At 38.0% G+C, this 25,402-nt stretch overlaps 1 protein-coding gene across 1 annotated transcript; it reads left to right on the forward strand.

The window, feature by feature from the left end:
- The first annotated feature begins 476 nt into the window (after positions 1 to 476).
- Positions 477 to 25,037, forward strand: LOC117300632 (protein tyrosine phosphatase type IVA 1-like). The gene is made up of 5 exons (XM_033784314.1): positions 477 to 614; positions 17,856 to 18,599; positions 20,664 to 20,756; positions 21,338 to 21,543; positions 23,734 to 25,037. Exons 2-5 carry the CDS (start codon positions 18,474 to 18,476, stop codon positions 23,843 to 23,845), a joined length of 537 nt encoding a protein of 178 aa, XP_033640205.1. The 5' UTR covers positions 477 to 614; positions 17,856 to 18,473; the 3' UTR covers positions 23,846 to 25,037.
- The last annotated feature ends 365 nt before the right edge of the window (positions 25,038 to 25,402 follow it).

Genomic DNA, 25,402 nt, shown 5'->3' on the forward strand with positions numbered 1-25,402 from the left:
CTAAGACGGACTTTGGGAACCCTTAAAGGGGCTAGCTGTGTCTGTGTAATGGCTAAACTCTGGGATGGATTACACGGCCCCTCCTACACTGAAGCCATTTTTTTTTTTTTTTTTAAATGTTTTTATATTTCAGTAAAAGATCAACAGACAAAATTTAATAGAAAACGATGAAAACAAATTGAAACTATTAAAATTTAATTTCTTCCAGAGAAAATATTCATGGATACTCTTCTACCAAAGATAAAACTCATGGAGGTAGAGAAACAGAACTTCTAAAACCAATAAATCGTAAAAGTTTTCCCGTCCTCGGATTATTTAAACAGTAAACTTCATAAACCAGATTAACATAACTAGTGGGTGCGAGGTTTGAACTCGTTGACCGGGTTTAACCCGGGCGTAGGTAGTTGCGCTTGCGCGCTCAGTGAATGCCCTACACGCTAATTTCATTCCTGCATGCAATGGTATATCATGTACGCGCATCTACCACGCACGTACATTACATGTACGTAGTACAAACAAGTAACGTGCAGCTCTTGCTAGAAAATTTGGCAGACTTTGATGATTTTCTCCCTGTTTGGATCTAAATCCCTCCCTCGATGAGCCATTTAACGGGAGTAAGTATTGTAACAATATATGTGCTTCATTGATTTGAGTTTGTCGTTTAGATCAGAGTGTAATTTGGTAGTGTTTTCTATGAAATTATGTTCATTGATGATTGTCGAAATCGTGGAATGTGAACTCGTTGCCAGGTTGTTTAGGCAGCGCTGCTGCCCTGCTGCTCTGTATTACCGTATCTATTACTAAATTAGTAAAGTGCACAAAGCTTTGTGCTGATCTTTTACCCTATTCCTAAACTGGATCCCATGTGATTTGAGATGTCTACATTGTATCTTCTGCTGAGTTGCTTTCCAAGTTATAAACCAACTGTTTGTTCTGAATGTTTAAATGAGGTAGCTGAGGAACGAAACTGAGCTGCTGACTGAGACTTTGTGCATGCATTTGATGATTTGTACAATCATGGTGTTTAGGCCTATTATAATTATTGTTTTAAAAATGACTGATTCTGACAATATTCAGATGTTGTTGAACTTGTGAAGTTAAATTCCATCCTGGGGAATTTGGCATGTTATTGTTTTCAATGTTAATAAACATGTATGGTCAATTGTATGTAGATTGGAAAAGATGTCAGAAATAACCTCCACTTTCTCACATAAAAATCTGACAAAGAAACTAAGTTTACCCATTTACCTGTGTGTAATTTATGTAAAATACAGAGAATGAGTGGTTAAGTGGTGAATACTTACTTTGTGGTTGGTTAGATATGGTTAGATCATATTCATATAGAGCAAGGCTCTATGGTTGGATGTATGCTACCAAGATGCAGTGTCTTAATCTTCTTATAACAAATTTGAAAACTTGTTTTAATCGTTTCCTCACTGACAGTGACAAGACCTGAGCTAGCCCACCTTGTTGAGCTGTTAATGGCTCCGCTTTTAACATCGGTCTCATCACTGTCACCATTACAGCCCACCTTCGATACATGTCTTAAACGCTAAGTTTTCAAAGGTCGCAAAATGCGAGGTAGTTTGATTGCAAATTTCTCCCATTTAAAAAAGTCCTATACTACTCCAACATGCATCATTTATTCCTTACATCTGTGGAATTACTATAACACATAACAGGGCTTACTAAATGATGACTTTGTCCAGATGTGATGATTTGAAAATTGGTCCAAAAAAACGTGTACAAAAATTACATTTATTGTGACATGTTATTGGGCGCCGCCATGTTTTAATGATTCTCCTCTTGTTGGATGTGAGAAGTCAGGGCACCAGGCAAATCTTGCAAGTCATGAATATCCAAGAGGTAATGTCACGTGACGCGGTATGGCTACGCTGATTTATCAATTTGTGTGGTGTACAAAGTAAATATGAATATGTATGAGGTGACATTGCGCGGTTGTAGTTTCACCTTATACATATTAATTTTTTACTGTACACACGCACATAAGCCTAGCGATCATGACGTCACCTTATGGATATTCATGACTTGCAAGATTTGCCGGGCGCCCACGATCAACAGGGGGAGAATCATTAAAAGATGGGGGCGCCCTAGAACAGTCACATTAAATGTCATTTTTGTACACGTTTTTTGGACCAATTTTCAAATCATCACATCTGGACAAAGTCATCATTTAGTAAGCCCTGTTATGTGTTATAGTAATTCCACAAGTGTAAGGAATAAAATGAGGTATGTTGGAGTAGTATAAGTATAGGACTTTTTTAAATGGGAGAAATTTGCAATCAAACTACCTCGCATTTTGCGACCTTTGAAAACTTAGCGTTTAAGACATGTATTGAAGGTGGGCTGTAATGGTGACAGTGATGAGACCGATGTTAAAAGCGGAGCCATTAACAGCTCAACAAGGTGGGCTAGACCTGAGCTAGCACAGCAGGAGTCTGCAGGATTTAGCTTTATTAGGGCCTACATAAATACAAATGACATAAAACTTTAAGAGACAAATTCCAGGGCAAGGGCACTGTCAAGGCATTTTCTCCTTCATGTCCTTGGTAAAGGAAAGGCACCCTACAATGAAGGGTACCGAGGCATTGACATGGGGCATGGAGGCAATCGCCTTCTTTACCTCTGTGAAGTATAAAGAACAAAGTTAGTAAAATTGATTAGTCTAAATCAGAACTTTGTTTTGTTCTTCCATGTGCCGATTGTTTTTCATCAATAATGAATGACTGAATCATCCAACTGATTCACACTACTACAATACTGAGTGTACAACATCAGAATCTTGAGTCATGGCCAATCAATGGAATGTTGTACATTATTTTATTCGTTTGATCTATATCAATGCCCGTCCCCTTTCTGAACTTAATCTATTTTGAAACCATGATGATAAAAGTTTGAACTTAAGTCAAAAAAATGATGGATGAATCATCAGCTGATCAAGACGTTATTCTATCCAAGGCCCAGGTATGATTTGTTTTTGAAAGGGCAAGGGCATCAAGGCATTTTCTCCTTGGTAAAGGGCACCTGAAAAGGAAAATGTTAATTTCTAACAGCATTTCCAAGGGCACCAAAGCAATGACCAGGGGGCATGGTAGCAATCGCCTTCATTATCTCCACCAAGTATCAGGCCAGATTAGGGCAAACCTGAAGAAAAAAGCTACACATGTAGTAAAACTGCGAGCAGTAGAGTTTATTGTGTTTTAATTTTTTCAAAATACTGTCTGCGGTGTTCGGTTCCAAGCGCAAAGAACCTTATTTTATTTTAGGAGAACCTATATTTTAGTTCTCTTTCTGAAAACGAAGGAATGATGTGACACTAGGCAACTAATGGACAACCAGTTCCTGGCAATATCCAGGAAGAAAACATTCACCGTCAAATTGTTTTTTTTTGCTACCATGTTTTCATTGTGGTGCAATTCAGTTGAATTTTCATTTCCTCAAATATGTCATAGGTTACAGTGGCTACCGTACTTTTTGCCAAACAATTGTGAGTAATAGAATGATTTTGAAAGTTCTAAACAAAAATGGTTCATTGAAGAAATTATATCAGTCCTGTGATTTCGTCAGTGAGAGGACAAGGCCACTTAAGATTTCAAAGAGGACTTCCGAGTTCCATACAAATTCTTTTATGCCTATATGATTATTTTGAGGGGGCAGAGAGGTAAGGACAAGGGCCCAATTTCATAGAGCTGCTAAGCACAAAAATTTGCTAAGCATGAAATTTCTTCCTTGATAAAAACCAGATTACCATCAAAATCTCTTGGTGATTTTCAAGATAAACAAACAACAGCTAAATACAAGTAACAAGCAATTTGCAACAAATGGAAATTTGGTTGGTAATCAATTCAGCGCTAGGAAATTGGGCCCAGAGCAACAGAGGCAATGGCCTCTGCAGCCTCAGTATAATTCCAGACATGGGGTAATTTAAAATCAGCCTTGTAAACATCATTAGTTAGTTCTTACCATTAGCTATTAAAGTGGTTTTCTTTTTTGTATTAAGTTTAACATCTGTACTTGGAGCACTTGGCACAACCTTGTGAACATTTCAAGAGTCAACGACCTAGGAATAATGTGAACATGATTCACATTCTCGGAAGTGAATCAATGTGTAATGTGCACTCTTTACATTGTGAAGGTGTGTGGGTGATACCAGATAGAGATGATTGCACTGCTGAACTGTAAAATGCTTTATTGCACAACACAAACACAGCGTGTGAGTTTTCAATGGAAGATTACCTGGCATCTGCCTGGGCCAAAGTTCATTAGCTTCAATCAATGCACCAATGGTTTTTTTGTGAGCGATCTCCTGAAAAATATGAATTGATAATTCCTACAAACTACAAGCAGTTCCACATACGTATGCTTTGCAGAGAACCTTTCAAAATTCCATTAACTTTTGTCGGTGTTCCAGTCCGGGAATTACTTGTGTAATATGGGCCTTGAACTTTGCTCTTCAAGGGCCACAGCATTTTTCCTCTGGTAAGGGGCACTTGTCCTCTGGGTGCCCACCAGAAGTAAGTGATTAGGGAAAACTGCCTTGCCCCAAAACAAAAAAGTATCAAACCTGCAGCTGTTCATGCCTTGCCCTTCAACTTTTTGTAAAGTAGCCCACCATAACTGTGCATTTTACTTGCCCCCAGATAGTTTCAGTAACCCAGATTTTAAACTTGTTTTGTCATATAATTTAAATGTATCTTTCGTACAATAATAGATGAGACCAAATGAAGTTACAACTTAAATCACATTGACACTCAAATGTATGATTTCGTCTTATAAGTAGCCCACAATGCAAGTTGAGAATTGCTGTGTTGTTACTGGTCCGTAGCAGTTTTTTTTCTAAAGAAAAAATAGAATTTGCTGTTGCAAACAACTTACCAACCAAATGGACCGAGAGTATAAATGCAAAAAATAGTTAATGGCCTGACGTTTCGACCCTAGCAGAGTCTTTCTCGAAGGAAATGAGCCTTCGAGAAAGACTCTGCTAGGGTCAAAACGTCGGGCCATTAACTATTTTTTTCTTTTTTTTCTAAAGAATGTACGCATATGGGTTGTTATTGTTGTGTGAAGAGGTACATGTAAGCCCTGTTTACATGTACCTGTTTTCCTTTTTTTTTATAGCAGAAATTGAAAATTAGCCTTTCCAGGAAGTTATCTGCTCACCATCAAACAACCCACTCAAAGGATGTACAGCAGGCGCTGTCCGCAACAGGAAGTGTTTTGAAACACAGCAAATAAATAAAAACATTGCCATTTTTAAACTGGAAAAAAAATTGGCATAAATAATCATAGATAATAATGATAGCTAATTCTTATATTATAGGCCTAGCACATTACAGAACTGAAAGTATAAATTTGTTTTTTGCGCTTTACAAAAACAAAACAAAACACAAGAGCAATAAATTAACATACAATATACACTAAGGTTACACTTAGAAGGCATTAGGAAACTATTGGATTAAAGTTGTGTTTTGAACAGTTCAAAGTTCTGTGAGGAACGGATGAAGCTACAATTCAATTTAATTTAATTCAATTCAAAAAACTTTAATCATCCTTTGCAGGCAATTACAATAGTAGACCAGCTCCATATAAAAATATTAATAGAAATATACAATATACAATAATTTAAAAATATAAAGATTACTTGACAAAATGACAAGGCAGATTATGTACAAAATGTAGGTAGAGAGTCCCAAAATACTGGATTATTGAGAAAGTGTTGGGTTATTTTTTAGGGGTGGGGGAGTAAGGTGGAAGTTTTGAATCATGGCTGTGTTGGGAGGGTGAAATTATTTTCACGGAAGGGGGAAATGGTCAGTTAAAATAAAGGGTGGGGTTAGGGTTACGCCTGTCAAGAGGTTGTTCCTGCTTACACCCCCTCACAGCAGCTTGCCAAAAGTGCCTCGTCTGTGATCTTTTAAAGCCATTGGACACTTTCGGTAAACAGTATTGGCCAAGTCCCACACTTCGTGTATCACAACTTGCATATAAAATAACAAACCTGTGAAAATTTAGGCTCAATCGGTCATCGGAGTCGGGAGAAAATAACGTGAAAACCCACTCTTGTTTTTCGCCTGTCCGTCGTGTCATTACATGTGTTTACTATAATCCGTAATTCTTGTTGTCTCGTTTAAGTAGGTTTGTTGTAAATGTAGATAGTGCCGTTGAGCACTGGATTTGTGCGTTTCATAAAATTATTTTGTTGTCATTATTAGTCATTGACAAGTCATATTTTGAAAGGTCACAAGTCATATTAAAGAATTGCTATGTTGAACACTCAACTATCATACACAAAATACCATGTACATTAGATCAAAGGGCAAGGATAATTTTTCCTTGTAAAAGGCGCCTCAAAGATAAATGTTAAAATGAACTGGAAAATCTCAGGGGGCACCAAATGGGTTTTCATAACCATGTCATAACTGAGGCAATTGCCCCATGTTGATGTTCCGAGACGAACATTTTTTTGTGACTTGTTTTACTCATTTTTCAAAAACTACTAACAGCTCCTTTTGTGTAGCAATAACTTAAAGGGAAGCTTTAAACTATTGTTACATGCAAATATAAACCGTGTAAGTTTAATGTAAATCTGTTGACATTTCTGTTTTGTGTCCTACAAAGAGTACCCAAATCGTTAAAGATAATATACTCCAGGTATGAACTGTACATGTTGCAGCAAACTCTTCAGGTCTTGGGTGCACCTGACCTGACCTACTGTACATGTATCCTACATAGCACTGTGATCGTTCAACCTTACTCAATGGGAGACTTTCAGGACGCTTGGTAGCAGCAGACTTGCCAGGTAAAATTCATTGTTCTCGGTAATGTGCGCATGCTCAGAACTAAGTAAGCAATGGCAATTTACCTGGGCCCAATTTCATTGCTCTGCTTACCTCTGAATTCTGCGCTACAATCACCGATTCCCCACTTACTTACAAGCGCCGTATTTCTGCGCTAGAAAGCATAGAATGCCTAGTAACGTGGAGTACGCAAGCGCAGAAATATGCTTGCCGTTGGCACAGAATTCCCTGCTTCCGTAAGCACCGATTCTGTGCTTACGGTAAGCACCGATTCTGTGCTTACGGTAAGCACCGATTCTGTGCTTACGGTAAGCACCGATTCTGTGCTTACGGTAAGCACCGATTCTGTGCTTACGGTAGGCAGAGCCATGAAATAAATTTCTGGATAAAGTAAGTGGTGACTTTAAACTGAAGAATTGGTGGCCAGTTTGAATTAAAATACTTGGCAGGCACCATTGAAAGAAATATTTTAAAAAATAAAAAATAAAAGGCCCTCATCCTCCTCTTTTTGGAAAAATCTGGACGATCAACTGGCACTTCTTTTCACTTGGCCTAATGAATGGTCCCTGGACCGTGACATTTATAAATAATTGTGGGAATCTTAATTGAATTGGATGAGATAGGAACAGCAACAGCTGTTTGTATTGAATATTTAAATGGATAACTTTAATATTCATCAGTAACATTATCGTCGGGTAATTTTTGTCAAGTGTCATGTGAACTTGGTGCTTGTTTTCACTTTAGGATCCCAATAGCTATCATGAAGTATTGTATTTATCTGTCGTATTACAACGATCCTATTAGTACAATGTACAAGGTAGCCTACTTTGTTGACATCAACATGCAGTGTACATTACCAATCATGATATGTGCATACCATGGAATAAGGAAATAAGAATTGTACAGCCTATACAATTCGCCTATACAATTCTTGGTGCACACTATACTGGATTAGACGCCTCCAGACCATTCAACCCCATGGTCTGAACATCCAAGAAGGAAACGACTAATAAACCTTTTGTTTTGCCGTCTCCTTTTTCCCTATAGCCTTTTAGCCTGAGCCTCATTCACTAATTAATTACTTTTTTACCCCACCTCCCCACCCTTGATGTTGTCCTTTGTGTTTCCATCTTCTTGCTTGTGGTCAAGCCAGTCCCTTCCCTTCAACCCCCCCCTTTTTGTCCCCCTATTCATGGTTTACCCCCTGTTTTTTTCTGTATGCTTTCTAACCCCTTTCATGTATTTCCACTTCGCTGCTTATGTTTCACTTAGTTACCTGTTCATGTTTGTTGTGTTGTCATTTAGCCTTCGAAAAAGGCTCTGCTAGGGTCGAAACGTCAGACCATTAACTATTTTTTGCATTTATACTCTCAGTCCATTTGGTTGGTAAGTTGTTTGCAACAGCTAATTCTATTTTCTGCACACTATACACTTACATGGTTACACATGTATTTCCAGGCCTGGAATTACATGGAGGCCATTGCCTTCAAGCCCTTCCATTACCCTTGATCCAAATTCATATATTTAGACACGCAAAACCAAAATGCATTTCACTGTACAAATATTTTTTGTTTTGTTTACAAGTGACAATAAAACATTTAATAATAATATAAAACAAATTGAAAAATAAAAATTAAATAAACTTTTTTTTCCCCCCGCAAAGCAAAGTGCACAGGATACAGGATACCAGACACAGATGGTATACAACCGACGTGAGTGGTTTTAGTCGGTACAGTAGGCCCTACCCTTATTCTGGTATAGCATAGTTTTTTTTGTGGTCCACTATTTTTTGGGTGCTTAGCAGCTCTTTGAAATTGGGTCCTGGTTTTATTTCCTTTGTATTTTTAGAATTGGACTGATGATAGTGTGTGAAAAGGGCTTTCATTACAACAACAAACTGAATTGGCCTGCATACTAATCGCAAAACCTGGTATGCAATGACATGTGATGTTGCCTGCATTGTGGATCATCATACTTTAGTATGTACCTGTACGTACATTGTACACTGTACTGTTTTAAAACAACCCTGAAGGTCATTTGAGGTGGCACCCATGTTGGGCTGAACTTCTGACCCAGATCTCGGACAGTTCAATAACAAACTCATGGGGGGGGGGGATTCCTTACGGTTGTTTTTTCAATTTTTCTTCTTTCTTCTTTGTTTGCCCCTCAAACTCCAAGCTAATATTATTTAAAACATGTATGGAGAATTACACCATGTCTTTAAAGAGAAAGGAACAGCCATAAAACCATTGTGTTTGTTTTATTTGTCCTTTGTTTGCCCCTCAATTCCTAGCTAAATTAATCAAATTAATATAAAAAGAAAGGAACAACCACAGATAAAAAGACAACAATAATGTTCTACTTCCTCAATAAAACGTTTTGTGATGTAGAAATTTCCTTTGTAGTTCCTTTTAGTTTTACATGGTACATTAGCCTTGGACATTGCTTTTTTTTATCCATTAAAAGCATCTACAAATATCCGTTAACTTAAAGCCATTATACACTTTCGGTACAGAAAAAAAAAAAGTTGACAGATTTACAAATAACTTACAGGGTTTACAGAAGGTAATGGTGAAAGACTTCTCTTGAAATATTGTTCCATGAAATGCTTTACTTTTTGAGAAAACATTAAAACAATATCAATTCTTGCTAGCGAGAATTACGGATTTATAGTAAACACATGTCATGACACGGTGAAATGCGTGGAAACAAGGGTGGGTTTTCCCGTTATTTTCTCCCAACTCCGATGACCGATTGAGCCTAAATTTTCACAGGTTTGTTATTTTATATATAAGTTGTGATACATGAAGTGTGCGACTTGGACAATACTGTTTACCTCAAGTGTATAATAGCTTTAAACTGTTTACATGTGAGTGGGGAAAAAAGCTGGATCATTTTGAGGGTAATGTGCACTTTGAGTGAACGTGACCTTATACCATCCGCAGTTCTGGTGAAAATGAAAAAAAAGGAGTGAGTTCTGTGAGTACAGGCCTGATGATACATGTACTTCACGGAAGCATCGATGGTGATTGCCTCCTTGACCCCTGGTCATTGCCTTGGTGCCCTTGAAATGCTCTACAGTAGAAGTTTGCAACTTGCTCATAGGGTGCCCTTTAATTTACCCTGCAGACCAGGCGAATGCCTCCATGCCCCCTGGTCGTTGCTCTGGTGCCTTTGAAATGTTCTAGTAGAAAGTAAATAATATTTCTCATAGGGTGCCGGCCCTTTATCAAGGACAAAATGCCTTGGTGCCCTTGCCCTTTCAAAAATGAAGCATGCATGCCTGGAGTACATCCTTAGTTCTTTTCTGTACATCTACGCACATGTAGAGCTGCTCAATGGAGGATGCATTATTCAATGTCTAAATTGCTGGGAGAAATTGACAGTTCCTTAGAACAGGTGCAAAGGTACCTGGGAAAAAGCACCTGACATGTGGTGCCTACTTAAACTCTTTCCCTTCAAGTGCAGAGCCAATGGAGGCAATTGCCTCTATGTCGCTGGGTTCGATTTTACAAAGCACTAAGATTCATCTACATATACACGTACATTTTCTGTAAAATGACAAAATTAAACCCATGTCGGAAACTGACCTCTTTGTCAACTTCGAGTACCACAACCCGTGGCATAAAACTGACAGGCCGAAAAAGGTCGCAGAAATTTCGCCGCTGCCATGGTTACCTATAATGTAATGTACAATTGGGATTTTACGATAGCATTACACCAATGCCAGTCACGGTAACTCTACGCGTGGCGGTGGAAACAAAAGTCCAATGGGAACATGGGTTTACTGTGGACTTCACTTACCTTTCTTGCTTCCCTGCCTCTTACATCTATTAAAACGTGTCCCAATTCAAACACAATATCATTTGTCATCTTTCTACCTTTTGACTTCCTCTTTTAATTAAAGGCAGTGGACACTATTGGTTATTACTCAAAATAATTATTAGCATACAACCTTTCTTGGTAACGAGTAAGTGGGAGAAGTTGGTAGTATGAAACATTGTGAGAAACGGCTCCCTCTGAAGTAACGTAATTTAAAAAAAGAAGAAGTAATTTACCACGAATTTGATTTTGAAACCGCAGAACTTCATGTGACAAGAGTGTTTTTTTTTTCTTCATTATCTCACAACTTCGACGACCAATTGAACTCAAATTTGCATAGGTTTGTTGTTTTATGTAGAGATACACCAAGTGAGAAGACTGGTCTACCAATAGTGTCCAGTATCTTTAACAATAACTTTTTCCCCATGCTTTAGTCATCTGTGGGGATGCTTTGCAATTGGCAAATTCCCATACAAAAATATACACAGGTTCATGTATGCACAAGGTTGGATGGTTATTGTTACTTGCATTTGTACACACATTTAATAGTGTTGTGATGTTTGTAACATCTTCCGCGGATTTATAGACTGCTAGATAAAACAAGAAAAAGCAACACACACACAATCTGACTATAATGTACTGTGTAGTAATTTGTGAGATTTACAGTAATAAATACATGGTTGTTTACATCGCAAAGAGTACATAAATGGAGTTTAGGAATTTGTTTATCGGTGGTCTGTTTGGAGTTGGTCATCGGTACAGTAGTATACATTGTACACTGTCCTTACTCTACACACCTGTGTGTCACACCTTTATTTTGCCAGCATGGCCAACATGATGGGCTTGTAAACACAACAGCTCAACTTGCCTTGTGGGCTGCTCAGCGTAGACGCCTTGTTGATAATGCTGATATTTTTTCCTTTTCAATACTGAAATAATTTTTTTTTTAATGTTCGTTTAGATCTTTCTTTTCTTTGTTTAATCTCAAATTTTTGGTTTGATTGTGAATGTGTAAAATCGTTTGTCAATTAAACTGGTTGTGATGGCTACATGTGCAATGTACCATCATAGAGCAAGGACCCATACCCATACATGTACACTGTAGCCTACATAATTTTTTTTAATGCTAGGGTCCTACTGATTATGAGAACAGAAGCTGGGCTACTAAAATTTCACAGGTAATAGCCCAGTGGGCTAGTTCGTTACATACTCGAACCTTTTAGCACAAGGCTTGAATCATCCATCCGTTAACTCTGCATGACCCCTTTATCTTGATGGCATTCATTGGGGGATTTTAAAGGGGAAAAACCCATTTATACATAAAATATAGATGTCCAAGTAGTAGACATCCTGTGTCTTTGAGTCACCAATCAAACTAGATCTGACCAGAGACTATTATAGTGTTATTCATACAACAGCAATTTAACTCGGGTCCCTTATGGTTGTAAAATGTAGCAATGTTTGACAAGATTTAGCAAGAGAACTTAGACAGTAGAAACAATTGTTGTTTTTTCACATGAGGAACATTTTATGAAATTTTACAACCATGCTACAATCCCTTCGCTAAATTGCTCTTGTATGAAAGGGGCATATGTAGACCTACTTGAAACTGGTTTAAACACTCAGGATTTGACTTGCTTGAGACTTGCGCTGAAGGACTCAGGCATGCAACTTCGCGGTTTTATAAAATAGAAATCCGCCGTGACAAGAAAATATCACGTTTCATTTAAAAACAAATGATATTATGAATTGGTACTCACTGTTTTTAAATTTATGTTTTTGGATTTACGATATCAAAACTAATTTGTTTGTACTTGTTTGTCAAAAACTAGCTTTTCAGGTGTGTATGGTCTTAAGGGGAGTTTCTGCCATGACCATAGTACCATGTGAATTACGTCTATATTTGTGATTGTACATGTATGTAATATTTTCAATCTCACTAATCGTGTACACACGAGTTTTAAATGTCATTGAGACTGAAAAAACACAGTGACAAATAATACATTAGAGAAAATTCAGATGGAAAAGCATGGACTGTATTGGTGTAATCGGATCATAAACTTGGTCACGGATGATCGGGGTGCTACTGTCGGGAAAACAAGACCGTGAATTGGCACGTTCGTAGTAAATGGATGCGGAGAAACTGCCTGCTTGCATTGCAGGATATAGAATAAATGCGGGAGGCAGTGGAAGATGCTTTTGTCGGCGTCACGTTCATAGTTTAAGACTCCTTAACAGACTGTCATAAGGCAAACGTCTTCCAATTGACGTCTTCGGATACTGCTGATCCTCAAGCTAGGCTTGGACCTGGGTTCAATTTCATCTTCCTTGCTCTATGGTTTCATAAACTGCTTAAAGGAAATACAGGATTAGAGTGGACTAAATAGTTGCAGACAGTGTTTATGTTCCGTGTGAAATATACATACATTATGTACGTACATGTATGACATAATGAACATGTACATTGTACGTGAACATTTTGGCTAAACCCGTTTTGTGAGTTGGAAGCAAGGTGGTAAGAACCACGCACAATCTGACGGGCCTAGCAAAAAGTTGTGCCAATCGTACGATGGTACTTGTAATGTACTGTAAGCAAATTATTGATGGAACATTGCTGATGATAGTAAAAACTAGTTTTTATAATATTTTTTAGCACTTTATCTACATGTACGGCGTCTCAAAGCGCTAACCATCTAATCATCTATCCATTGTGAATGCAGGCGCTGGATGCCTTATTCTTGCTTGGGTCAAAGCGCTAACCATCTAATCATCTATCCATTGTGAATGCAGGCGCTGGATGCCTTATTTTTGCTTGGGTCAAAGCGCTAACCATCTAATCATCTATCCATTGTGAATGCAGGCGCTGGATGCCTTATTTTTGCTTGGGTCAAAGCGCTAACCATCTAATCATCTATCCATTGTGAATGCAGGCGCTGGATGCCTTATTCTTGCTTGGGTCAAAGCGCTAACCATCTAATCATCTATCCATTGTGAATGCAGGCGCTGGATGCCTTATTCTTGCTTGGGTAAATTGTAATTTTTTTTGTGTATGTACATGTACATGTGTAGCTACACATTGTGCAACAACATTCACATTCAAAGTATTTTAAAATGCTTTTATTTGTGCATTCATGAAGTGATTCAAGTTTCTGTTCTGTCTGATGAAAACACTTTTTCATAATTCTGCAGGTTTTTTCCCTTCATGTTTCGTATTGGCTAAGATGTGTGACACACGGCTTGCTATAATAAAAGAGTTGTGGGTGTGTACACATTTAATTCCAGTAATGTTTAGTAACTAAAGGTATTGAGAAAGTGTACACTGTACTATTGATGCCTTCATTCAACTACACACAATGAAATTGAATTCACATACCGTGATAATTACAATGGATTGTAGCCGCCTGATTTAGGAAGTACATTCCCTACTTGAACAAATTTGTCTTGGGATAGGCTCTTGAAGATCTAGCGATAAATGATTTAAGTTGGCCTCTAGAGAATGAACAGTTATTTATTATCTAAATATACAGTCATAGCATGTCAGATGATGGTGGAACGTTTGCATGCAGTGTTTGAAGAGATTGTACAGTACATATATACATGGGAAAAGTTTCCGTATGGCGCCACCACTTTTTCATTCGATATGAAATAATATAGTATCTAATTTACCTCAATGAGATATCCCTTTTTGTAAAAATTAGTGAAAAAGTGGTGGCGCCATACGGAAAGTTATCCTATATACATGTATGTATGAAGTATTCAAAATTTAAAAAGGCCTGACGTTTCAACCCTATCAGAGTCTTTCTTGAAACTCTGAGTACTCTATGGTGGGTCGAAACGCCAGGCCATTAACGTAACTTTCGGCTTATAAACTGCTCCAGTAGAAATTTACAACTTTCTTATAGGGTGCCCCCTTACCAAGGAGAATTTGCTTTAGTGCCCATGTTGCCCTTTCAAAACGAAGCATACAGGCATGTTACATGTATATACATGTAATGATGTGATGATAATACACAAATGAATAGTTTCTTAAAGGTTAAACTTTGGCCCCATTCTATGCATAATGCATTATACGCATGTACATGTACATGATCAGTAGTTTGTTAACCCTTGAAGATGTTACCATAGATACTGTGTGTACAATGCAAACAAACTGGAAAGGCTCCTTTTCTATGAGTAATTGGCCTTGTACTTAATTGAATTAGGCTATATCTCAAGACTGATATTTATCACTTACATGTAAGGTACCAGTATGCCTACGGTACCACCTAACTACAAAATGCCTTTTCCTAACAATTTTGTGTGTTGAATTTTTACCTTCGGAGGGTTGTGACTTGCAACCAATGTCTTTCTAAAAGCACCTTTCACGCAGCTCATATGATCTTTCCTGGAAATTTACAAAACATTTATATGACCTGTGAACACTTGAATTGCAAACCTTTGCAAACTCCTGGGAGGAGCCATTTCTTTGGGAACAGCTACCCCTGTTTCCATGTCTTCTGTTTCATCTGGTCTTGGCCTTGGTGCACCTTGGTGCACCTGATGATATAATTTACAAAACATTTATATGACCTGTGAACACTTGAATTGCAAACCTTTGCAAACTCCTGGGAGGAGCCATTTCTTTGGGAACAGCTACCCCTGTTTCCATGTCTTCTGTTTCATCTGGTCTTGGCCTTGGTGCACCTTCAAAAGTTTCTCTTAAAGATTTTCCAATGGAAATACCCTTTGCAAGATGAAAATGGTCTTGCCCCTCTTAAAGATGAAATTCCAGTCGTGTGTTCTTAGATTGAATTGAGATTGATTTTTCACAATGACTGCATTGACAGTCCGCTGAAATAGGTTAGCCTAGATTCTTTCAACGCCAATGTCTAGGGAACAACAACTCTTCAATGCTCCATGACAATGGGCTTGTGCATGATGTCACGTTAACTCGCTGGCTGGGGAGGGAAAGAAAAACACTGTCTGTGTTGGGATGCTAAAAATTCTCTTCCCTGAAATGTGTGGTATGAGTCACCGAATTACGTCAATTTAACACATGGTGTGGAGTATTGAGGGTCATACTGACTGCCAGAATTTGTAAATAAACAGAGGAGAAATAGTTTGTGCCGCCACCAGGTTGCAAATTTCCTAGAAAACAAGAAAGATTTATTGATTATAATTTAAATTATTATACAGGGTTCTCCCTATGATTTATTGAGGTTTTTATTTCCTGTGAATTGGTTTGTACATATAGTGTGAAAAGGGCTATTCAAAGCCTATTCAAAGTTCAACATCATGTTTTGTTTGACTCTGTTGGACTGGGGACTGCACCAGTAAACTGAAACACATACTTTATCTACATGTACAGGGGTGGATTTCACAAAGAGTTAAGACTAGTCTTATCTCTAGTTCGGACGCGTTACTCGTCCTAACTTAGGACTAGCAGTACGGTTTTCATATCTCCTAAGACTAGTCCTAACTTAGGACTAGCCGTACGGTTTTCATATCTCCTAAGACTAGTCCTAAGTTAGGACTAGTCCTAACTCATTGTGAAATCGACCCCTGTACATGTGTCAGATCAGAGGGTGGATCAGATCGTTGTGAAATCCACCCCAGGCCTAGAGTTTTCATCTTAACTGTTTTCTTGTAGCCCTTTACCAAGATTGCCTTGTAAACTGCGCCAATAAAGTATCTAAACACTTACAAATGGTCAGATATATCGGAACCTGAAACAGTATGCCAAAAAATAATTATTCATTTCGAGTCACCGTTAATTTCTGCAAATTTTGACACATCTTGTGTTGCGCTACGATGTTGTTTGGTGGATTTACGGGCACTTGAGTGGCTTAAGGTCGAATTTCAAAAGTTGCAAAAGCCCCTATTCAAGCTAAATCGTTGCATTGTGACGAGTAAGATCGGCGTTTCTTTTGCTCGCCTTTTATAAATGATGTTTTTTTGGTCGCGTTTTGGATAAATCGGTTGCGATGAACATACTCACCAATAATTGTCAGTAACCAAGCAAAGGGGTCAAAGATGGGAGGCATACAACAATGGTAAGACAGGGAAAGATGTTTCAAGATAACAGGAAAGAGGACGGATCGTTGGTTTGATAGAAGCCGGTACGTCGATGCGAGGTAAAAACGTCACCAGCGACGGTCAGTAAATGGTGGAATCGCTACCAAGCTCAGGGAAATGTGGACGACCTGCCAAGGAGTGGCCGTCCGAGGGTGACTTCTGCAGCAGAACAAGTCCATAAAGCCTGACACCACTCTCGAGGGGTTTGCGACGCATCCTGATCAGGAAATGGCAGGGGATTGACCAGGGACAGATCAGAGGTCTCATTGAGAGTATGAGAAGACGACTCCTTGCCGTTCAGGACAATGATGGAGGACACACCAAGAATGGAGGACAGGATAACAGCAGTTTTAGAGTTAAAGATACATGTATGGTCATGTAAACGAAACGAGTTTGTGTCTTTTGTCTTGATTTTGTCTGAGTGTGATGCTTATAATGTGAGTTCCCTTTTGGAATTGGGGTGAATAGGGGCTTTTGCAACTTTTGAAATTCGACCTTAAGCCACTCAAGTGTCCATAAATCCACCAAACAACATCGTAGCGCAACACAAGATGTGTCAAAACGTGCAGAAATTAACGGTGAATAGAAACGAACAATTAAATTTTTGTATACTATTTCAGGTTCCGATAAATCTGACCATTTGTAAGTGTTTAGATACTTTATTGGCGCAGTTTAGTTTGGGGGTAAACTTGCATTGAAACAAAAATGTATCATGGTTTTGTCCCTATTTCCCAACTGAATATGCAGGTGTTGGGAGAAATGCTTGGAACACCTTGTTTTTGCTCACTTTTCTATGTTTTTGGATGGAAATATCACGGGGGAAAAAAAAATGTTTTAAAAATGTATCGTTTTTCCCCCTTACATGTACGTACACACATGTACATTGTATACCCCAACTGAATATGCAGGTGTTTGGAGAAATGCTTGGAACACGTTCTTGTTTTTGCGCAGGTTCTGTGTTTTTGGATGGAAAATATCACATTTTATAATAATGTTTGGTGTCTAATATGTAATGTGGAAGTACAATACATGTTCATTATGCATGTCATGGCTCATTATGACAACGAATCTGAATTTAGTTACGGAAATACATGTAGATTAAATCATGTTTTATTAAATCAATTTCCTTGATCATTTCTCGTTGTTATTTTATTTATTCAGATCTCCAGTGTCCCAGTGTCATCATATATGGCGTTTGTTGCAATCTCAGGCGAATACTGCCGAAGCCAGCACAAGTAAACTCTCAGAACAATTTTGGTGTCTTACGCACACACGAGGGACACTTTTAAAGAACCCATACGCGCATATCCTTCTCTCCGAAGCGCCCTCGAGTGACATTTAACTTTTTCGAGAGACACCCCTCTGTCTTGTGCAAGGGGTTTGCCAGGGCAACACGTGCAATTTTTTCTCGGGCCCTGCTTGCATGCACGGGCTTCGTCACGGCACAGCGCGAGCTGTCAACAACCACCAAAACTCTGGACACCACGGATGGGGTAAGGGAACTCGTTGTTTCAGGTCAAAGGCCTGTGCCTCCCAAGGGTGCGAAGTAGGCGACTGGTGGGTAGCTGCGGACTGCGGACACGCCTTCCGTCGAGTAAAGAGCAAGCCGAACCGGTGAGGAGGGTCGACGCTGCTTTTTGGGAGCAACATTGTTACCGCATCAGCTGAGGAGTGTGTGTGTGCGTGAAGAAGAGTGTGTGGAATCTTGCCTTGGAAAATATCTTTCTTCATCGTTCTCCCTTTCCCCCAAGTGTTACTGAAGTTGTCTGCTCATCCTATATGAGGAACTTCACAATAGACATGGCTCGAAGTGTCCGACCAGCGCCTGTAGAGATAACCTACAAGCATACCCGCTTTCTAATAATTCACAACCCAGATAAGAACGGCCTCGACCACTTCATCAAGGTGAGTTGTGCCACGGCCCAAGTTTATAGAGCACATAAAAATCATGCTTAAGATTACCAGCCAAAACTACCGAGTCGCGATAGAATTTCTGACTTGTATCTGAGTCATTTCTGCTAAGCAGAAAGTTTTTTTAGCAATTTTTTTCTGCTTAATCAGCTCTATGAAAGTTGGCCCTGGATTTAAGTGCCGGCCACGCCGGAGGCCACAGCCTCAATTGTCCCTGGTCTTGGCCTTGGTGCCCCTTCAAAAGTTTTCCTTAGCAAAATGAAATCGGCACATATATGCTTGAAGGAAATTATTACGAGTGCTTTGAGACACCCGCAGGTAGTGATTTTATAAGCACTGTAAGAACTGCACACATGTAATTGTTATCGCAAAACATTGCTTTTGCGAGATAAATTATATCGTTATCTGGATAGTACTTGTGTGGCACTTGTGTCCTGGAGCTCCAAAACCTTATATGGAAAAGGAGCAACATTGTGCACTGCGATAACAAAAGGTCTCTAAAGTTCATAAGGTGATTATGAGAGATCATTCTAATCATTATCACTGACTTATTGCCTGGGGGGCCAGGGGGCCAGACTTTCCCATCTTAAGTCACATTGAACTGTGCATTAATACCCTGCCTGTCACATCTAATGAATGGGTAATGTGTACCATCAGGATTGAGTTAAATGCACAATAGACCTTAAAGGCACTGGACACCTATGGTTATTGTCAAAGACCAGTTCTCAATTGGTGACAACATGTACACATTGCACATAAAATTTAGAACAAATCTGTGAAAATTTTGGCTCATTGAATTAAAATGTTCACAGATTTTGTTATTTTAGTATTGGTCATGAAAGTTGCAAAATAATAATGAATGAAAAAAAAACCTTGTTGCACAAAATTAATGTGTGTGCTAAATCAGATGCCTAAAAAAGGCGCAGACCTGATATTTGAGTGAATTTGTAGCCTACACGTACACCTGTACAAAACTACGCTTCAGAGGGAACTGTTTCCCACAATATTTTATTCTATCAACAGCTTTCCATTACTTGTTACCAAGTAAGTATTTATGCTAACAATTATTTTGAGTAATTACCAATGCAATATGCCTAGTGTCTGGTGCCTTTAAAAACATACAGTTACTTTGGATGTGTAGATGATGCATTGGTGATTAGTTTGTGATGATTTTAAACGATAATGACAGTGACCTTTTTGAAGGTTTGGTTTGCTTTTTACATTTTATCTGAATAGCTTGGTTGACTGTACACACGTACACTATGTGTGTATGTTCAAGGAATGCTCTTTCTGTAATGAATGTTTACAATGTAAAAATTTCATGTATGACTGTATGAGGAAATTCATCCATTGTAGTGTACAAATCCTGTAACATGGAGAGCGTTTATAGCGACTTTGCAACATGCACATTTACTTTGTCAATATTATGACCAAACTGTGTTTGCACTGCCTTCATGGTTGTGTTTTAACTCAAACATTCAATATTTACTCAGCCCTTTTTCACCTTCATTTCACAAAGTGGTTTTTATTTTTAGTAGAGTGTGAAAAGAGATAAGTCAGGCAGGAAAGCTTGACACTTAAATTATTTAAACTGTGCCTTGACACAAAAGCCTCCCAAACCTTCAAAGGTTTCCAACTGCATGTTTTGAAAAAAATCTGTTGGACTAAAGACCGACTGCCGCAGTTAACATGCTTATGGGATCAGGCAGACCATCATAATTAGAGTTCAGGCTTGTTACTTACAGAGGCAACAAGTACCCTACCCTATTCCATTTTTGAAGCTGCATCCATATTTAAACAAATAAATTTGTTTGTTTGCTTTTGCTCCCACAAGACTCAATTTTTCATTGTGTTGTATGTACAATTTTCACTTTATCTTGCCTCCATTCTTTTGAAAAATGAACCATAAATGAACCATATTTTAGACTTCTTAGAAGTCTAAGTTCTACAAAGCCAACTTTTAAGTCTGGTTCTCCTCCTTGAAAGAAACGGATTGGGTTGATTTTTTGGATGAGTTTCAAATGATTAAATTTTATTCTTCTTCTCTTTTGACTGCAGGAACTTAAGAAGAGAGACATCATTGAAGTAGTAAGAGTATGCAATCCCACCTATGAGACCAAATTACTAGAGGATGAAGGAATAGAAGTTCTGGTATGCTCGTTTATTTGTCAACATTTTTTTCTCCCCCTTTTTTTTCAGTATCCGCTTGTTGTTCACAGTTTAAACCTAAAATGTCCAGTTTTTTGTTTGTTTTTATTGTTATTTTTGTAGGGGGGATTCTTATATTAAAAACAAATTAAGTATTTCTTGCCAAACAAAATACATTTTGCTGATTTGTGTTGCCGTGGTACATACCAATGACATTTTGTTTTGTCTTCAGTATAACTTGAGTGATTCTTGAGTGATGATCTCCATCAAAAGTTATGGAAAAAGTTACCTGCCATTTAAAAAACCTTTTATCATGAACTTTGAGAGTGTCCAATGTATCTGAAAAATTTGAAAGAAAATAACCAAAATTGGTCAATTGTAAAAAGTTATGTAAATTATGGTTTTGTGTTCATAGACCATAACATTTCTGAACTTTTTAAAATCAACATTCCTACTCATTATAAAAAAAAGCTTACATACCGGTAAAATGCTCAAATTACTGGACCTGATCAGTTTCATGGATTGAGCTACGATTTATTTATTTATTTATTTTACTTATTTATTTGTTTTAAAATTTATATCAGGACTGGGCATTTGATGATGGTGGAGTGCCTTCCAACGACATTATCGATAAATGGCTGGACGTTTTGAAGAAGCGTTTTACCGATACCCCGGGAAGCTGTGTTGCCGTCCACTGCGTGGCGGGGCTGGGACGAGCTCCGCTCATGGTTGCCGTGGCGTTGATGGAAACGGGAATGGGATATGAAGATGCTGTTACATTCATCAGAGAGTAAGTTTCAAGGGCTTTGGTACTAGGTAACGAATTCACCCAGCAATTTCACACAGCAAAAATTTTGTGCACACTTGAAAGCCAAATATTGAGAACTTAATAAGAAATCCAGACTTTTTGAGAAGCCACTGATACATATTGTGTAGCATTCTGTCTGCTATACAAGGGAAAATCATTCAAATCAAAAGTTACCTTTTGTAGATTAGGTGATATATTTTGTCCTATTAAAGTTTCAGCTTCATTAGTCGTCACAATTTTGAGAAAATAAGTAAAAATCACAGAGCAAGTTTTTCTGGAGAGTTGTGTACTAATTGGTGAAATATGTCAACTCATTTAAAAAAATCTACAGCACCGCAGCAAATAATATTTTAAGGGAAGCTTTCTATGATCATTATCTTTAAACCATGTAAGTTTAATAGAAAATCTGTGGACTTTTGTGTTCTTCAAAAATTACCCAAACCCTTTAAGAAATTGAAGGGTTTGGATGATAAATTCTTTATGTCGGCATTTCCCCATGGGTGATGAATTGAGCAGGCAGGGTGGTTTTAAGTAAATTGGTGTTTGCAGTACGTGCAGCTTGGCTTTGTGTTAAAAGAGAATCTGAAAAAGAGTGTGGGTTTCATGTAGAATGTATGTAGTACAATAAGATTTAGAGAGATTTGTCCTGCGCAATTTCCATAATAATAATCAAGTGCAGATGTTTACAATGTAAAAAGTTTTGAAAAACAGTAGATGAAAAATACAAGCAGCTATACAATTCAAATACAACAATAGGTACCACTTTGCATCCTTCTCTTAAGACAGGTTTCAGATGGTTTTCATTTTTGTTTGAAGTACCTTAAAATAGAAAAGTGTTTTAACATGTGAATGGATGTGCAATGCATGCTGCTGCTTAAACAAAATTTATACATTCAGTGATTTATTTTAATTTTTTGTTCAATCCATCGAAAATTTCAATCAAAAATAGACGGAAATGCCTTTCCTGTCAATTTCTTTTTTTAAATAAATAATCTTAATCAATTGAATTTTTTTTAAACCAAAGCCTGCATACGTCCAAAACTTTTTCGCTGGTTTCAGGTATTTAAATAAAGTTACTAACATTCGGAAAAACTACTTACGCATGTATGATATGCTTCATTAGGTTAAAAAACTGTTGGTTTTCCCGGCAAGTATTTATAAAAAAATCCTTTTTTTTTTACTCCCGGCTCATTCAATTTCAATTGAAAACGAATGCTCCGTTAAATCAGCATTCAACAGTCCAAAGAAGTAATTGAATTTCACCAGCTTAGCAATTACTTGGCAAATTTCATGAGAATTCAAGACTCATTCAAGTTCAAAAGAGCCAGCAGCAAGAGCTGGTTAACTATTTAATTTCATCAAGTATAAAAAGGTGGTAGAAATTGAAATTCCACTTAAGAATGGGACAAGATTTTACAAGGGACATTCAAAAAAATGTTTCACACAAGGTACATTTTGTAAGCTTTCACAACCATGCTACAATTTAGCTATAAAGAAGCCCCAGTTTGAGTATATACGGAAAAGTACTTGAATTTAAATGTAATGCCTGTTTATGAAAATGAAAGATTGTTTTTGGCGGAAAACCTATAAAACACATACATGTAGATCAGTGTCATTGTGTATACAACAAACAGACAAAGATGGGTGCAGTGTGATACATGTTAAGGTCCAAAACAGAAATCTACAGAACAAAACACCGGACGGTGGTATCAAAGACCAGAAATAGACAGATAAACAGCCACAGCAAAAGCTTCAAACATTAAGAAAAGCAGCCATTGCTAAATAAAGCATCTACATACATACATGCACCACTTCTTTTCTTTAACCAGTTTAGATATTGACGTAGCTTTTGTTGTCAGTTGTGTTATTGAATTTATACGTGTTCAAAACATTTTCTGTGCATACAACTCTCATGAACACAGCAAATTGAATTTGTGTGATTTGATATAGAATAACAGGCCTGTATGCTTTGTTTTTAAAGGGCAAGGGCACTAAAAAGGCATTTTTTTCTTGGCAAAGGGCACCATGGGGAGGTTGTAAATTTGTACTGGAGCATTTCAAGGGCACCAAGGCAATGACCAGGGGCCAGTTGCCTTCGTCAAGTATCAGGCCTGGAATAATTTCTGTGACATTTCTCGTTTGATATTTACTTCCTATTTGTCTCCCTTACAGGAAACGCCGTGGTGCCATCAACGCTAAGCAGCTCGTCTTTCTAGAGAAGTATCGCTCTCGTATGAGACTCAAGAATAAGAAGAACAACAAAGATGCCTGCTGCGTCCAGTGAATAATGCCGTCGTTCTGTAGTGATGTACTGATACTAGGTAGATTGGGTATTAGATTACAAACAAGAGGGAAGTCGCAAGACTTGAATCGTGCTGTAGCCATTTTTATTTCCTAGGCCCGACTTCATTAAAACTGTTAGGCAGAGCATTTTTTTGCTTAGCAGTATATTTTCTGCTTAACTATGTTAACAGCATCATGAAATTTGGCCCAGATGGCTACAGCGGGATTAAGTCTTTGAATACTCAGTGCTAATATGAGATAATCTAAGATGATCGCATCAGAGTAACGTCCACTTGATCCACTGTATGTCTGGAATGTTTAACAACTTGACTCATATCTGTCTTTTTTTACATTTTGCACATTTTAACAGCCTTGAACCTTTATTTGTGAATTGTTGAACCTCTTTGGAACTTATTGCTTGCTTGCTTGATTACTTAGCCCTTTAGAGAACTTGCAGCCTTTAGAGAAGTGTCGTCAAATATCAGTGCGGCTATAAAATCAGCAAACAGCTGAGACGGAAGCCACTAAACACATAAACCAATACGCCCACACATGAAGAAGCCACACTTATGTTGCACCAATATTCCCAGATACATGTACATGTAGAAGCCACAATAGAAGCCACAAGGGGCTTACACCAACAATGGGCTTACACCAACAAAGCCACAATTGGCTTACACTGATATGCCCATATAAGCCACAATTGGCCTACTAAACTTTTAAGAGGCTAACACCCAGCTACATTTGGCTAACACCCAGAGAAGGCAAAACTGATTGCATTGTTTGATCGAGGCGTTTTTGTAGCGAAGTAGCTCTAAAAAATACCTCGTTTGTGCCTCCATTTTTTCTCTGGAGATTTTTACTGTATTCGTTTGAACTACCCTTCTTTGGGTCTAATAAAGATTAATTAAATTGAATTGAATTGAATTGAATTGAATTGATGAGTTGTATAGTCTATGGTGTTCGATGAGGATTTCAAACAGAAAGGCGTGGACTCTCTAACGGGTTAAGTGATGATTGCATCAGTGTCATTGTATTTCAATATTACTATTATCAAGACTGCTGGATCAGGATTTTTGCTTTGTATAATGTGTATTCTTTGTTTTGTCTGCCTAACCCTAACTACAAAATGAGCATCACTTGATAAACATGAAATCAGCTTCCTAATTTTTGTACATGTACAAGTACGGAAAGTATACAAAATGAAATGTTCAACAGTCCTTGATGGCATGCAGTATGCATGAACGCCCATTGTCCATTTCACCGAGCACTAAGATTCATCTAAAGATGAGTTGTCAGTATTGCCAAAGTGATTTGTACTGGACATCACACTTAGCAATTGCTTAGCAACTGAGATTGATTCGTGTGTGTATAATCAATCTTAGCTCTTTGTGAAATCAGCCTTTGTGGTGTTTATCTTCTAATGGGGGGTGCCCATTTTCTCAGGAAAAACCCCACTCTTGTCCGTCCAATAAACTGGAGTGATTGTAGTTACTTTCACTCTACAGTTATCCAATAAACCAGTTACCCACTAAACTTATTGTCTACATTAGTTTCA

This window comes from Asterias rubens, chromosome 16 (genome assembly GCF_902459465.1).
Source record: "Asterias rubens chromosome 16, eAstRub1.3, whole genome shotgun sequence".
In the NCBI taxonomy this organism is placed as follows: Eukaryota; Metazoa; Echinodermata; class Asteroidea; order Forcipulatida; family Asteriidae; genus Asterias; species Asterias rubens.

Coding starts and splice junctions, on each gene's coding strand:
- LOC117300632 (XM_033784314.1), top strand. CDS start 18,474: ATGAGGAACTTCACAATAGACATGGCTCGAAGTGTCCGACCAGCGCCT. Junction 18,600..20,663: donor GCCTCGACCACTTCATCAAG/GTGAGTTGTGCC, acceptor TTTTGACTGCAG/GAACTTAAGAAGAGAGACAT. Junction 20,757..21,337: donor ATGAAGGAATAGAAGTTCTG/GTATGCTCGTTT, acceptor AATTTATATCAG/GACTGGGCATTTGATGATGG.